Source organism: Chenopodium album, chromosome 24 (genome assembly GCF_948465745.1).
Source record: "Chenopodium album chromosome 24, dcCheAlbu1.1, whole genome shotgun sequence".
Classification (NCBI taxonomy): domain Eukaryota; kingdom Viridiplantae; phylum Streptophyta; class Magnoliopsida; order Caryophyllales; family Amaranthaceae; genus Chenopodium; species Chenopodium album.
In genome coordinates this window covers 8,516,067-8,532,544 of record NC_137857.1, presented here as the reverse complement: position 1 = coordinate 8,532,544, position 16,478 = coordinate 8,516,067, and the positions used below count along the sequence as shown (strand labels likewise).

General features: G+C 36.9%; 2 protein-coding genes across 4 annotated transcripts; both read right to left on the bottom strand.

The window, feature by feature from the left end:
* Positions 1–57: 57 nt before the first annotated feature.
* On the bottom strand, positions 58–5,491 carry LOC145610513 (uncharacterized). Its single transcript, XM_081665837.1, has 9 exons — positions 5,393–5,491; positions 5,138–5,278; positions 4,835–4,975; positions 4,304–4,496; positions 4,100–4,201; positions 3,131–4,012; positions 2,573–3,018; positions 495–2,424; positions 58–374 (listed from the first exon to the last, which is right to left on the bottom strand). The coding sequence occupies exons 1-9, from the start codon at positions 5,489–5,491 to the stop codon at positions 58–60; spliced, it is 4,251 nt and encodes a 1,416-aa protein (XP_081521963.1).
* A 2,075-nt stretch (positions 5,492–7,566) lies between these two features.
* On the bottom strand, positions 7,567–15,966 carry LOC145611655 (alpha/beta hydrolase domain-containing protein WAV2-like). Of its 3 annotated transcripts, none has more exons than XM_081667002.1 (9): positions 15,900–15,966; positions 15,526–15,800; positions 12,391–12,426; positions 12,198–12,276; positions 12,029–12,083; positions 11,821–11,937; positions 10,308–10,472; positions 9,032–9,275; positions 7,567–8,022 (listed from the first exon to the last, which is right to left on the bottom strand). In XM_081667002.1, the coding sequence occupies exons 2-9, from the start codon at positions 15,761–15,763 to the stop codon at positions 8,006–8,008; spliced, it is 951 nt and encodes a 316-aa protein (XP_081523128.1). In that variant the 5' UTR covers positions 15,764–15,800; positions 15,900–15,966; the 3' UTR covers positions 7,567–8,005. The 3 variants fall into 3 exon arrangements, with proteins under 3 accessions (XP_081523128.1, XP_081523130.1, XP_081523129.1); XM_081667004.1 differs by having other exon boundaries at positions 15,526–15,789; positions 15,900–15,964; XM_081667003.1 differs by lacking the exon at positions 7,567–8,022 and adding an exon at positions 8,098–8,179.
* Positions 15,967–16,478: the final 512 nt, after the last annotated feature.

The following is a 16,478-nucleotide window of genomic DNA, read 5'->3' as shown; positions in this document are numbered from 1 at the left end:
TGCGTGGCAGAAATACATATTCACCAGTATGATGGCCAGTTGCAATTACACACTCAATCATGTTGGGTAGAATCTTTTGCATATGAGTCGTGTCCCATTGCATAAGCCAGAGGCTGGAGCAAGGTTCCTCAGCAGAATAACGGGGCAATTTTCCTTTAGAACCAATTCATGTGGACTCATTCCTCCGGGGCATAAAGTGTTTAGGAATTCAGTTGTGTAAATTTTGCAATCTTCATCAATCAACACATCAAAACTCTTGTAGGTTACAGCCTGACCTGGGTGTTTTGCAATTAGCAGAGTATTTATCTCATCAACATCATCGTTGAGGGGAGTCAAGATTGCACGTTCAGCGAAGATGCTGGAACTGAAACTACCTGCGGTCAGTTCCGGGAATATTTGGCTGAGAAGCTAGTCCAGAGAGTAGTTTTCATCCTCAAATGGCACAACCAGTTGTCTTGGTAGATGAATGTCAGCTATCTCTTCTGTTTGCATACGGTCGTCCCCTAAAGCAAGCAAGAAATCAGAGAATGCAGGATCTGTCCGTGCTCGCATGTTTTGACTAAGGCGTATTCGTTTGAAACCATGCCATAGATAAGAAGAGACTAAGCTCGCTTGTACGACTTCTTTTTGTGATTTTTTGGGTACCACAGGCAATACTTGCCGAAATTCCCCACCGAAGACGACAACCTTGCCACCAAAAGCTGTACGGCTATCACATAAATCCCTAAGAAGCAAGTCTAATGACTCTACGTTTTCCTTGATTGCCATTGATGCTTCATCCCAAATAATCAAGGAGCTTTCTCGTAGAAGACCAGCTAAGCTGCTTTGTTTAGATACATTGCAAGACATGGAAGCTGTATGATCAAGGGGGATTTTAAAACGTGAATGGGCTGTCCTCCCAGTCACTATGTTTGAGGCAGCAATTCCGGACGTAGCTGTTGGAAGAACTATTTTGCCCATTTTTCTAACAGCAGCATACAATGCACAGTAAAGGTATGTCTTGCCAGTGCCTCCCGGACCGTCAACGAAAAATGAACCGGGTTTGTTAAGCTGCACATGTTTAATGATGCAATCAAAGGCATTGCGTTGGGCAAGGTTGAGCTTGTCAATGGCTTCAATGTATTCAACCGGTATTGTGGCATTGAGTGCATCAGCAATATCCTTTGTTTGTCGTAGTCCGGAGTGTGCATTGCTTATCAACACCCCTAGGCCAAATTCTTCCAAAGTTTTCCCCATTTCTTCTAAGAAACGCTCAACCCCTTGCACAGTAAGGGCCTTCACTTTGTCTTCCATTCCTGGATTTTGGTGTCTGATATCTTCAGACAAATGAATGTAGTACTTCTGCCAAAGGGCTAGGGGATCTCTTGGCATTCCGAAAATCAATATTGTAGCAAATAATTTACGCAAAGCTGTTGGCATATGTGCAGTAACAGCCTCTGCCATACATTTATCAACGGCGTCATCTTCTGCCAGGAGGCCAAGTTTCAAGGCTGCTTCCTGAAATGTTGCACAAAGGTGGTCGTTGACTGTTCGTAAATCTTCAAATGATTTTGGTCCCCTTACATTGATTAGTAGCAGCCTGAGAAAATATCTTTCCCCTTCAGATGGAGCCACAAAAGTCAGACGCCCTATTGCAGTTCGCACATTAGCCCGCTTAGACCATGTTTTTGTACCATGATTCCACACATAATGCTCACAAAATTCTGCATATGTGTATTTTGGTATGTTTGGGACAGTGTTGTTCATTTTGAAGAACTCGGTTAATGAAGTACGGGCTCGGCGCCTATCTGAAACAACAGAGGCTAGTTCTTCATTGGGAGAGAACCTCACACTGTGCTGATTAGGCAGGTGAATTTGCAATGTTACTACTGGTGGGCTCATTTCAAACAGGTCAAACCCAAAGATTCTCCATGCGGCTTCACAAGGGGATATCCAACGGCCTGCTTGGAATTGCTCAATCTCATTTACAGGGCCTGATGAAGCTTGTATGTTATATGATACCCGATCATGTCCTTTATAAACGTATTTGTAAAGGTACTTAACTGCTTGAATTGTTGAACATACCTCCACATTCAAGTGACAGTCGAATAAGGCAGATAGATAAGGGTTATATGGAACGACCCAACGGTTGTCCAACCTTTTCCTTCGAATCACAATAGACTCCCCTGTGTCCCGACGTCTGTATTCAGGATACCCACTTTCATGGCTTGTTGTAATATTAGAAAAAGACTTAGGGTAGTCGTATTTGCACTTCCCTTCCATTCCTCTATGCTTCATGCATGGGCATTCAGGGTTATCCTTCCCACATGGGCCATGTATCACATGGTTTAAGACCACTTTTCGTAAGTGTGGGTTTTCATGGGAAGGAATTTCAGCGGACACGTAGTTGTCAAATGAGTCTGGATGCTTTATCTTAAATTCCGGCTTTACAATAATGAGCATATGAACATGTGGCAAGCCACGTTTTTGGAACTCAACTACATAAATGAACGCAGCCACCTCTCCAAACACTTGTTCTTCTTTTATTTTTTTTTTCCAGTGCTATAAGCTTTGCTCTGAAAACACGAGCTACAAGATCGGGTCGGTTTTGTGCTTTTTCCCCGTGTGCCAGCTCTGCTTTGATTTCTGGCCAATTTGGGTTGCAGGTCATTGTTATGAATAAGTCCGGTTTCCCAAAACGCTGTACAAGAGCGATAGCATTGAGATAACGTCGTTGCATATCACGAGGCCCCCCTAAAAAGGAAGGAGGGAGGATAACACACTGACCTACATTCGATGCATTTGCTTCACCGCCTTCAAGTGTATCTACTAAACCTTGATATAGCTCAGCTCTAATTTGTGCCTGATTTTGTCTAAAGAAATCCAGCCGAGTATTCTCTATCTTCACATACATGTCTACAATATATTGCAAGAACAGCCGCCCAGCCCGTAGGATGAAATTTCCGGCACGCATTTGAAACTTGTATGCATAGTACTCCCTACAAGAAATAAGCTTGCCTTTCTTCCCCCGAGCAACAGCTGCAATTCCATTTGTTTTTATAAAAGTAGTTACATTTACATGATTAATACGGGAATGACATAAATGAAATAACATGTTTTTGGTGTAAGTAGTCACAATTAGTTGTCTTACCAGAACCTTCTTCAGTTACCAAATCAGCTGCCTCTTGAACATTGTCTGAAATGACAATATTTGAAAGGTCTTCCACCTGGGACCGTCCTCCGTGAGACATTTTTAGTAAACCGTGATGCCACCCACAGTCACCTCGAGGAAATAGAAGCGGGTATTGTAGAGGGTCGTAACAGCCATAATAATGATATATCCTATGGCTCTTGTTTGATTTCCCATGAACAATGATATGTGGGTTGTTGCTTTGGCTAGATGAAGTACCTTCACTCCATATTACAGCTACTTCTTCGGATGTCGGAGCATTGTAAACACGTTGATCAAGAACGGGGTGTTTATTGAGCCTGATTTCAGTCTCTTCAGTGACTTCAGTCTCCCGAAGAGACTTGAAAAACCTGGCATATGGATTCAAAAGCATAATAGCCATGATCAAGGAAATTATACTCGGACGTAAGTTTGGAAAAAGACGATGTCTATTTTCTGCCTCAAACATAGCATCGTAGAAGTAAAGCTGTAAATATTGTGGTGGTTCATTATCAGGCAAGAGGTCAGGAATATTATGATAAATTTGGCCATGAACCTTCAAAGCATATATTCCTTTATGAATATCCCCATCCATTGATCCACCAATTGAGCTAAAAGCAAAGAGGTTATTGTAAAGGCGAGAATATGTCTGAAAATGATCCGAATCATCGTCATTAGAAGTATAAAGTTTATCTAATTCAGGGGGTAAAGCATTAGAAGCAATTTCAACTTCACCATCACAGCAACAAAAATGCAATGACTCAAAGGCTAGTTTTATGGCACGACACTTATCACAAAAATGAGGGGCAGGCAACTCCATGGGCTTAGTAGGCAGCGATTGGCCGATATTTATTGCAGCACCAGCTATAAGCAGTTTTGAATAAACATTCAGTTGAGACAACTCTTTAAAAACTCAGAGAAATGCATAGCTTATTATTTAGAGACATTCACCTGTCTTTGATTGCTTTTGGCGTTTAGGTTTTGGAATCCCTAAAATCGTCCGTTGTCGAGCACTCATTCTTGTCTTTGATGTTGTAGGATATTTTGGGAAATCTGCTACAATATGAAACACCCTTATTTAAATAATGTGAAGTTTATCGGTTTTTTAAAAATGGGAATTCATGGGGTAAAAGAAACATTGTGCTTACCCATCACATATAGAAGTGAAAATTTCAGTTGTTGGACAAGTAAATTCGAGAACCTGCTGCTTGTAAATAGCTCTGATTTGTACTCCTGCTTTCTTGCTTTCTTTTAACCTTTGATTATTCCCTTGAATCCCTACTTGCTTTCTTCCACCTTTCATCGTAGTTATTTTGTACCATAATCCTGCATCAACAACCGTTTGGTTCTTCAGTAGGCAGTAACTAATGTTGTCATGGACTTATTCTATTTCTCATTTAATTACTTATTAATTGAGTAGACCTTTCAAATTCATCCATTTAACTGAGTCACCAATTAGAGATAGAAGTTAAAATTAATAGTAACTGAGAAATTGTAGATATAATTTATCTTCTTTGATAGAAAAGAATAGTACATACTGTAACGCTCTTGTCCAGAAGTCTAAGATACTAAACAAAACACAAATTTTGCAGTGACGAAACACGTTTATATTGAGTGGAAATTCAAGCATAAGAAAAGGCACACCGCCAACAATGCATTAGCAAGAATCAATGAAAAGAATCAAACCTGGTAAGCGGCAAGGCTAGAGTTGATTCCAGCACCATTGACGTCTCTACCCTGGACATACAACCTCCTTACAGAAGGCACCATTCCCTTTGGGCATACAACAATCACACTGAAATTCTTGGGAAACTCCTTTCCCAAAGACTGCAGATGCCCCAAAACAAATCCATAAGACAACCCAAGAATGCTAAAGACTTCCACGCTAATTCAAATATGCAATTGAGAACTAATTCAAATATGCAATTGAGAAATGTGAGAAAATAAAACTTCCACGCTAGAGGAGCAAGATTGCAGAGAGACATAAACCTGAGCAGAGTCAGAAATCAGCAGCATCACAAAATCACTTTTGGAAATGGTCTCCCACATCTCACCTAAAGTTTTATTCTCTTCACTGAACCCAGCAGCGCGTGCCTCAGCTAAAGAGTTACATCCTTTGCGGAGTCCAATCTGCATCACAGAGGCAATAAAGCCATGACAATATATAACTTGGAATCACACATTTTCGTCACATAATGACAGAAGCTTGATGAAGGGATGATAGAAATTTAGTATTCAATAAACCTTCACTTGAATTTTTCTGATGTGGTCTACTACGATCATATTCGAACCAGAAGAAGCAATAATTGATAGATAGGTTATGAAGCCTATCGATGCAGACATTGTGCTTGAAGCTCTAATACTCTCAGAGTGGTTTTAAAGGTTAATCAAAGGCTTCTGGATACAAGTACTCAAGTCCTCCCTCCCCGAACTGAAATTGTAGAGTGAACCAACTAAAAGGAAGCCTTGCTCTAAAGATTGACATAAGCTGATAAGATACCCTACCCGAATATTAATAAAGCTTAAAGTTTGATCCTTACCAAATCAACATCCCCACATTCTTTCCTTCAGACCCTGTTGCGGACTAAACTTCAAAACATATATATATGCCCATAAATGTAAACTATCAAGACTAAACAATGTTGGCGCGTATAACTAATTCAATAATAAAGGAGAATTTCATGACAAATCAAAAACAATAGAGCGGGGCAATTGACTGTAGAATTGTTTGCTTCATAAACTAAAGCAATAAGTACCAACAAGTAGCATAAACAAGCTAATAATATCCAAGATAAGTTTTATAATTGTAAGAGATAAAGTGAAATCACCCAATGTAAAAAAAAAGAGCAAAATACAGTAGATGTATTGAAAGTTTGAAATCATATACCAAATGGTGTACTTTTACACATAAAAATTGAACAAAAGACTCACACTAATTCACAAACATGCCATTGATTTACACGAATATGAACTACATATCAATTTCACTTTATGAATTTCCCAGCTAGAAAAATCAATAATCTAATCAATGTATTTATACTATTACAAATATAGCCATCAAATAAACAACAATCAAAAACCATTTTTGCCTATCCAAATTTTATTCACAACCTTCAAATTTATAGTCACAAATTTCAACAGTTGAAAATGAACAATAGCCCAGACCTGATTGGTGGCAAATTCAGGAGCAAAAATCAATACTCTATACTAAACTATGCGACTAAAAAACCATACTCAATTATTTATCAACTAAGTACTATAAATCAATACTGAGCTATCAAAAGAAGAACACAGTCTATCTCTGATTGGTGGGAAAATTGTGAGTATAAATCAATACTAAACCAATTGTTGGCCACAATTCAGAAGTAATATTTTGTACAAACCTTGTATTTTTGCACTGTATAGAGAGGAGAGAGAAAGAGGCACCGGTGACCCACCACCCATAAAGTCCGACCGTCATCTTCCGCCGCCGCCCCCTCGACAGGCAGCTGTGCTGTCGTACCCCCTTCCTCACCGTGGTCGTCACCAGCCGATGGACCACGAAATGCTCCTTTGATGTCATCTCTTGTATCATTTTTTCTCAATTGGAAATGTAAATTCAGAATTTAAAAATTCAGCACTTCAATGGAGAATTGTAAATTTAGAATTTTCTTGTAAATTTAGAACTTTCTCCATTGAAGTGATGAATTTTGCAATTCTGAATTCACTTCTCTTCGGCAATTCGGATAGAGATGAAATTCAGCACTTAATACTTCTCTTTCGCAGACACATGGAGAGGAGAGAAAGACACATGGAGAGGAGAGAGAAAGCTGAAGGCAGAAGGTGTTAATTATTGTGGGGGTAATAATGTAAATAAACAATTTTGAGGGTATAAAGGTAACTTCCCACTTTTTATAAGGTCGGGATAAATTAGATTTTAAGATTTGGCCAGTCAACATAAAAAATAAACCATTTATGAATATTCTTCAAAAAAAAAAAAAAATTCTCTAATGACTTAGTTCCCTACAAAATGAAATATGTATGTAAAGATTTACTCTGGAATTCCTCACTCACAAAGAGAGGTAAAATCAAGTAAATTTAGGAAGATAGATCTGCATTCTCACCAGAAACATTCTTTAACACCCACTAGCCACTGCTACTATCAAAACCAAATGCTAAGTGTTGCTTAAAAGTCACATGTTGATCTATATATTGGAGCAAAATGTATATGGTGCACGTTGCTGCACAAGAATAAAAACTCGCCAGCGAGATATTGCAGGTTTTACAGTCAATACAAAAACTCGAAATTTCAATCACAAAAACTGAACTAGCAACGATGAGCAGGCCTCAATATTGTACCAAAACAACACATTATACATCATCCAGTAAAACTACAGAAATCCACTTTACTAACAGCATAAATGCATTGACTACAACAATTCAGCATCCAACTCTCGCCGAGTTAAATCATTAAATGCTGGATCAACATTTTGAGTCAGATCCTAAAATCCCAATCCACGAAGATTAAGTAAGACCCGATCTAACACAATAGAAAACATTGAGTTTCTATCTTCAGAGCAAAAACTATACAGTGTATGTTTTGCATCTCCCTTGCTACTATCTACTGCATGGTGAACACAGGCTGATAAATTTGCTCACCACACATTGTTAGAGATATTGAACACAAATGTGTTCAGTTCTTGCTATAAGAAGTTCAACAAAAACAACATCGACAGCAAGAACGCAAATCCATTAATTAGAATCTTGACCAGAAGCAACTCTTTCCAGATGGCTTTTACACATTGCAATAACAGGTACAAAAAATTTCAGCCATGTCTACAGAAAAATCTACTTATCAACCTCTTTATCAGCAACTGTTTAACCAGCAAGAGAATCTGTCAGCAAAATGGACCAATATTAAGAGCAAATTCAATTAAAATGGACATTTAAAAATAAAAGAAAGCACCTACTAGGCCACTAAGGGTCACCAAGATGGCAATATGTCGACAATAATAGTGACTATGAAACCCAGATTTCACATTTTTGGATAAACTGCGGCAAATAGAATAGCTTGAATTCAGAAAATAAATAGCTTCTTCCCTCAACAAAACAAGGAGCAGTGTGCAAAACAAAAAGCTGAAACTGAACATAATGATAAAAAAGAGAGAAGCATTCTCTAAAGCATACTGTACAAAGAAGGGGGATTGAAATTTTGAATGGCAATGCTATCCACATTATAATAGCTTTTGAGGTTTGAATGTCAAGTTTCTAGAATGTGCCAAAAACTAGACCACCGGGAGAAACAGGTTAACAAAATTTTGATGTTGATCCAATGATTGAACACTTCAAACAAAATGGAAAGCTCAAGCAAGTAATGAACAACAAGCCATGATAACATGAGTACTTGAAAGAAGCCAAGGAAACAGCTCAGCCAAACCCATGGTACAGGAATTACAGATCTAGAAAAGGTCCTTCAAGAGAATAACAATTATCTTTTAAAAGAAACTCAGTGATGTCATGGGCTGGTGCAGTAAATTCTTATATTAGAAAGCAGTGAATTTGATAACAAGATATTCTCTTTTCAGTTGCCCCAACTTATTAACATTAATACTATCTACAATATAATGACTATGACGGGCAATATTTAGAAACCATTGAACTTCCTTGACTTGTATTGATACAAGTTGGTCAATGGCTCATAAATTCACATGATTACCACATAGTATTCAGCACTAAGAAATCCACAATAAATAGAAATTACAAGGCAAACAAAAGGTATTAGTTAGCAATTTGCACTATTTGCTCTCATGGCCAGTGGACATCAAAATGAACGTGTCCTTGATTCATATATGAAGTCAATATGCTGGTGAAAACAAAACTAGCAGCAAGCTCAGGATAGATTACCATTGGTACTAGAGATAGACTCATCATGTTGATTTTCAATTACGTGTTGTTCCATAAATTCACGAACTGTTCTCCAATAACGATCTCCACCAGTAAGCCATGTATCCATATGCATGCCAGTAGGGAATTCCACCAAAAAGCAATGTCTATTGTGGACAGCTGCTTTGGCATACAGCATTTTCATGTGGATTGGAGGAACCATCTCATCTTGCAATCCAGAGATGAAAAGGATAGGCTGTTTAACCTGCAGATTAATTTAGAGAATTATATATTTTCATTAATAAAAACGCAGGTAGGAATCGAAATCAAATAATTCCATGAAAGAAAAAAAGAATGGGGAGCAAAGATATGCCTTAGCTTTACATCAATAATGGTCCTCATTCTACGTACAAACACAACAAATATAGAAGAATACATTATTGGAGGGAACTTAAATTGATTAAGACTCAAGTTCTATTGTCAGATAAGGTGACAAACTAGGAGAATTAAAGAGTATATGGTACACAAATATTCAAAGGATCAGTCACATGAAATTTCAAGAATTACTTCATCAATTTATTGAAGCAATTGCAAATAAGGGATGTAGGATTGATAGATAAAAATTAAAATGAGCAGCGATGGCAACAAAAAAGAAATAGATAGTCCAACATGTATTGATCCAAACTGCTGTTAGCTCCAAAAATATTCAACTCTTGGTGTTTTACTCTTACAATAATCCCCATTGACCAGGGACATACATTTCAAGGGACTATTTTGAAAATCCATACTCCCTTTGTTCCATGAAATTCTTCCCATGTCTTTTACATGTCTCCAATGCACACCTTTGACCATTAATACCTTCGGTTCTTACTTAATAAATTTAATGACAATTACCAACAAGATCCCACATAATGATGTTTTTCCTATACACATCAATTTTTAAACTTTGACTACATGAATATTTAGTGGAAAATATTTCACAGAATGGAGAAAGCATAGGTACCACTGTGAGATAAGACCTCCAAAGTTAGGATTCTCCTTGGTTAATTTAATAATTCCAATTGGCAAAATGATCTATCAGAGCAACATAATTTCAAGGTCCTTATAAGCATCTTTTTATAAAACAACCATAAGATACAAGAAGCCCAAACTTGGACAGAACCGAAGACTAATTCATTGAGCAAATACGACTAGCATATTTTCTAAAATGAGTCAGCCAATACACAAGACTTTGGCAAAACTACCTTTTAAGAAGACAAGGAGAAAATCAACACAAATCCAGCACACATAGCTTTACCTGACCAATAACATCAATGGTACTCCAAGGGGAACGGACAACACAGTTCAGAATCGTAGGACCTTTGCCAGTGCTTCCACCAATAAACCATTTCAAGAAAGGCAGTAAAACTCCAGCCATGTCCAAAATGGATGTGAATGTATTCTCCAAAATCAAGGCAGAAACCTGGAATAAGCAAATTGGAGTTTATAAATAATGCAGCAGTGAGCCTTTTGAGTATAAGGTTGCATGGTGAAGCAGAATTAAGCTTTGTTTTTTCACCTAATTTCCACTTGTCTAAACTCATTAGATCTTTGTTCTTTTCACTTATTTACTCTTATCTAAAACTTATTAGACCTTATTTGAACTAATATAAACTAATTTTTCCATATCTAGACTTGACTCTTGATCTCATTATAATGTGAATTGAATATGGGTGAAAGAGAGTCAGTTTGACCCTTCTTCAGAACAGACGGAGTATTAAAGATTGCTGGTACACCTCGTTAGGAGCTTTTACTTTTCTAAAAAAAAAAAAAAAAGATTGCAGATGGATAAAGGTCAAGGAGCAGAGTAGAAACAGTTGACTAGAGAAGGAATTGTAAGTGATCAGACACTGAAGTTCTCTTGTCCTGATCAGAAAAAATTACAAAATTGCCAAATAAATGTGGTAAAGTTAAGTAACAGGCAACAGCTAACTTCTAACTTAATACTGACTACAGACAACTTCTCAGCTAAGATAAATATATTAGGAGATGAAGGCCTTCCAGAATTACAAAAGTAAAAGGTGGGAATGATATTATCAAATGAGTTTATAGAAATAAGAGAGCTTGAGAAAATGAGCTATTTTGATTGCCATAAAATTATATATTGCCAAACTTCCTGAATAATCATTTAAGTTGATGTTGATTGACCCTGATAATATCATTCCACAATGTAGACGGGAGACTTCTTTGGGAATAGATAATGCCACGAATATGAAAATAGGCTTACTCCACCTTCAACCCATTAGGGCCAAGAAGCATATATGGGAGCCAAATCCCCAAGAAGTGCAAATCTAAGAAGGAAATTAATTCCTAGTGAAGCAAACAATTAAAAAATAAAATAAAAAACAAATAAAATAAAATAAAATAATTAAAAAAAGAAGAAAGAAAAAAAGAAGAGAATTATGGGATGCAGAAGCGAAATATAGAGACAATCGAGACATGATAATTAAATGTCATCAGAGAAAAAAGAATAATGACTTCAATTTATCTAGCCTCTCAAAACCCCACCTACCAAAGAGTCCTAAAAAGTAAAAACAGAAATTACTGGATGATCTGAATAGACAACTTATCAAAAGAAGCAAAAGCCAAAGAAGAAACTTAGTTGTAACAATGGCATCATGAACTGGTTGGGAGAAGGTAACAGTATATAAGAAAATTTGATTAAGATGCTTGAAATTTTGAAATGACACTTATTTTGGATAAAAGTGGGTTTAATTTGAATTCAAATTTTAGGAAAAAAATTTCATTATGTTTTGATAAATAATTGATACCTTATCAGGATTGTTTTTTGCAAGAACAGTTCCAACTGCACCACCCAATGACCTCCCAAACAAAACTATCTGGGACGTGTCTATATCAGTCCTTTCCATTAGATGATCCAATGCAGCCTAAAAAACAAGATAATTTCCATCAAGAAACGCAATTAATCACTATAACAAAGATTCAAAGTAGAAAAAACTATAAAGTGAAGAAGCAAACCTGAGCATCATTGGTGATTCCATGTTGAGAAGGAGAACCATCACTAGCACCATAACTAGAAATCAAAACACAAACAACATTTTTATTATTAGGGCAAATGAATACATTTATGCCACACATTACATATTAAAAGGTGTCAGATAATCCACTGGCAGCCAAAGGAACATACCCTCTGTAAGAAAGCATGAATACATTGCACTGCAACTTCTGTATCATAATCCGAACCATTTCAAGGCGATGAGCAATATCTACACAAAAGAAAGTTAAGGCCTTCAAACAATAACAGCAGCATAAGAGAAAAACAAATATTAATCAAGGCCATTTCCAAATTAGTCACATGTGCAGCAATAAAAGAAGGATACTTCCAGCATTTTCTTGAAAAAACAGAATAGTTGGACCTGAAATCAGTAGCAGAAGTTAATTGTCTATTGTAATTCGTAAAGATACATAGCAGCAAAAATATGTTACTTCTTCAAAGTCACCATAACAAACACCAAGTATATGAAGAAAACAAGCATGAGAAGAACAAAGGAGAGAAAAGACGTGACTTCTTAATGATGTCCTTGAAAATACTAGGACACTGAATTTGCTATAGATTGAGCTTACAATCTTGAAAGGAAAAAAAAAAAAAAAATCCGAACCCAAGTATACATTTCTTATATCCATCAGAAGAAACATTGGCATGAAGACAGATTTCAGCCAACAAGGGATGATTAGAACAGCAACTTCTCTAATCTAGTATACATCACCAACCACCAATTCTCTTAATTCAACAACAGGCTAATTTACAATTGAGAAAAGTTAAAAGGTCTGGAAGATAGTGAAAACTAAGGGCAGATGTTCCCACAAAAAGCAACAATTTCTCCCCATGATAAATCAATTCGCTACTCCTCCACGTATCAAAAAAAGCAATTTATACATAAAGTGGTACACTTATGGTTTATTTTTACAACTAAGGCAGAAAATTGCGTACAGGACTACAGGGTATACATACCCAATCTTTCAATGGCGAATTTAGTAACACTACTTTCTCCCACATCCCAGTACAAATAGTCCACAAAAGTCCCAGGCATTTTTCAAACCAAATAAACACTAAGCCAAACCAAATAAACTGAGTATAATACTTTGGTTTGATTCAGCATCAGAGTTCTCAAATTCAACAACTCTCTCCCATTCTCTAATTTTTTACTCTAGTAGCTGATGTCGCAGGCAAACCAGACCAGTATAACTTTCAACATAATGTTTCCTTTATTTATATTCATTGGCCTATATAAAGTCCTCCAAAGTGCAACAAATTTAGATAATATGAAATAAACTTCCTCTGTTTCACTAGAACTGCAACACTTGATGTTGGCACAACATTTAATGCAAGAAAAGAGAGAGCGCAAAAGTTTAAAGTAAATGCATATTTTAAGGAAGATAGATAGGAGAGGAGGGAGAAAGAGTGTGCCAAGTATGAATAAAGTAGGTGTGAAAATTGTAAAAATTGTCAAAAAAAAAAAAAAAAGGAAGTGTTGCAATTATTTTGATACGTCCCAAATAGGCAAGTGCTACAATTTTAGTGATGGAAGAAGTAATAGCTCAAACATGCAAGACCCCTAGTCTAGAGCGAAGATTCATGGACCCTCAATTTCCATCACCATGTGGGAAAATGGTGAGGCAACCAGAACACCAAGTTCAACAACATACATAAACATAGTAAATGGTAAGAAATGTTGAGATAGTGACAGTGTTTGAAAAAGTGCGCCTAGGCACTGAGGCGCAAGGCGATAGGGGGTAAGCGCTTTTTTTGGCCTAGGCGAGGCGATTTTGATTAGGCGCACATGAAGCAAAATTCTGCCAATTTTTTTCAAAAATTTTTATAGTGCGCCTCACTTCAATGAGGCGCACCAAGGCGCAGCATATCCCTTATCGCCTCAGCGCGCCTTGAGCTTTTTTATACATTGGATAGTGACTTAAAAGAATTTGGGGTTTGATAAATTTAAAAATTAATGTTGGTATCTTAGTTGAGGCTTGAGGCCGGCTATGTTACATGGACTCTTCATTTCACCTCAAGTATGCATGTCGGACTCTTGACACTTGGACATGGGTATGACACTTGGACACTTCACTTTTGGTTCAAAACCATGGATTTTTTTTCAAAAAATAGCCGAGTCGGTCACTTAGACACATACCCGTGTCGGACATGGGTACCCGAGTCCATGTAACATAATTTGAGGCTTTCAAAAACCTAGGTCAATGGTTGGCTAGCCATTCAGACTTCAGCAACGGCACTTGGCACGTGGAGCCATGGAGGTTGTACTAGTAGACTGCACCTCATCCAATCAGGTTTAGTTCATACAGTGGCATTTATCCTTAGGAAATTGGGAATTTTGCTGACAGTATTTTTCTTTAGTGGCCATTTATGTAAGTCCTAGGAAACACAAGCTAAGGAACACTAGACATCCACCACAGTGGGATGTCCTCAAGCTATGCTAGCCTGCCTGTTGGCTCATTATATTGGCAATAATATGTCAAATCTTTGAGGTGCTCAACCATCTAAATAGCTGTGAATCGTAGCCAATGAAGGCTTTCGAGGTACCCAAATAGATGATAAATGTCTAGATTTGAATGGACGACAATATAAACATATGTGTGTCCAGTTGTCCACTTTGACTTGATTCTGAAGGAACTAACACAATCCTCATGTGAGAGTGGAGTGATCATCCAAATCCTGATTTGTGACAGAGAAATCTAGAAGGATGAACTTTGTCACACCAGCCTAACTCCAAATGGTAATTCCATACCACAAAAAACCCTCCCTCTTTCCATTGTATGTTTGTACCCAATGTAGCAGGAAACTTCCTCCTGTTTATAGTATTTCAATAATATTTTGTAGTGATCTAGTTTAGAATCTATAGAGTTTCCGTAATATTTTGCAGCGACCCAGTTTAGAATTTAGGATGATAAAGAAAGTGCCATTTACTACAACAGACTAGCCTGCAAACAATGCTCAAGATTTAACAAACAACTGAAAAGGGATCAATTAACTGAACCCACTTTAAGTACATTTGCTTCAATTCCACACTACATCTCACCCATCCCGATATTATTCGAGGGCAGTTTTCATCCAAAACACGATCACCAAATCACGACTGTCAAGTACAGGCAAAAAGCTACCAAAATTACTGAAACATCTTACTCAGAAAACCCTCTACATCATACAAATAGCACAATTTTGCACACAACAACGAATCTTTCCTACCAACATACCAAATTGCAGAAATCAAACAACAAAAGCATAAACCCAACAATTTCATCAACTCAAACAAAAAATTCCACCAAAATTCATTTCAAAAAATTTCAAAATCCAAGATTGCATCATAGCAAAAAATAAACAAATACCCAGAAATCATCAGCTCAAAACGAACCAAATTAAACAAAGAAACCCAGAAAATCATTCGAATTACGCATCAAGAAAAACCCCATATACAAGAGAGAAAGAAATCAAAATTAACCTCGGAAATCGGGAAGAAGCTTGATGAACCAAGCATGAAGTTTAACCCCATCAGAAGATCTGAGCCAAACATCTTCATAAAGAAGACGCAAACGAGCAGGAGTAATGGGGTAAGACTTGGTAAGACCAGGCAACACAGGAACATAAACAAGTCGCTCTTGAAACGCAACCAACAACGCCATTCCAGCCATAACAATCCCTCCAACTCCGTAGAGCAACGCGTTTATGTACGACACCATTGTTGAAGGTGGGTTTTCTCTCTCCTCTGAAGAAATACTGTGAATTCTTCAATTCAATCAACTGTAGAAAATGGAAGAAGAAGAAGAAGAAGAAGAAGAAGAAGAAGAAAAAGGGTGTGAAATTTTGTTGTGTTACCTGGTTTTAGTTGTTGCAATGTTGAGGACTCGCACACTGCCGGAGCTGTAAAGTTGTGCTTTGGAGTTCTGGTTTAACCAATTTTAAAAAGCCACGTTTGAGCTTTATGTACTCTTTTATTTTATTTTTTTTCCTTGATTGAAAAAAACAAAAAAAAAAAAAAAAAAAAAAAAAAAAAAAAAAAAAAAACCAATCCAATTTGATCCGATATTTGAAATACTCGTATTCATTTTGATTGAAAATTGCTAAATGAGTAAAGTTGTTGAGGGTGGTGACGTGATTTCATATATAAAGGTAATTACTTAATTAATAATGTGATTTTAGGTGGTGATCAATAGAGAACAAGTTAGTCATATGGGTGTAACTCATTTTTCTTATGCTAAATGACTAAACTTGTTTTGTGGTTGAATTAGAATGCCCTTTGATTAGAGGCAAGGTTTATTTTATTTTGAAGTTATTAAAGATACTGACGTGATTTTATATGTAAGGATAGTAATGTGATTTTAGGTGGTGTTCAATGGAGAACAAGTTAGTTATATAGATAAAATATAACTCATTTGTTTTTATACTAAAAGACTG

What these genes read in the sequence shown, in the direction of transcription:
- LOC145610513 (XM_081665837.1), bottom strand. Translation starts at nt 5,491, where the DNA reads ATGTCTGCATCGATAGGCTTCATAACCTATCTATCAATTATTGCTTCT. An exon ending in TGATTTCTGACTCTGCTCAG is followed by an intron (nt 4,976 to 5,137) that starts GTTTATGTCTCT and finishes GGGCATCTGCAG; the next exon opens with TCTTTGGGAAAGGAGTTTCC. An exon ending in GGTAACTGAAGAAGGTTCTG is followed by an intron (nt 3,019 to 3,130) that starts GTAAGACAACTA and finishes ATGGAATTGCAG; the next exon opens with CTGTTGCTCGGGGGAAGAAA.
- LOC145611655 (XM_081667002.1), bottom strand. Translation starts at nt 15,763, where the DNA reads ATGGTGTCGTACATAAACGCGTTGCTCTACGGAGTTGGAGGGATTGTT. An exon ending in GCTTCTTCCCGATTTCCGAG is followed by an intron (nt 12,427 to 15,525) that starts GTTAATTTTGAT and finishes TACTGATTTCAG; the next exon opens with GTCCAACTATTCTGTTTTTT. An exon ending in TTTTCAAGAAAATGCTGGAA is followed by an intron (nt 12,277 to 12,390) that starts GTATCCTTCTTT and finishes TCTTTTGTGTAG; the next exon opens with ATATTGCTCATCGCCTTGAA.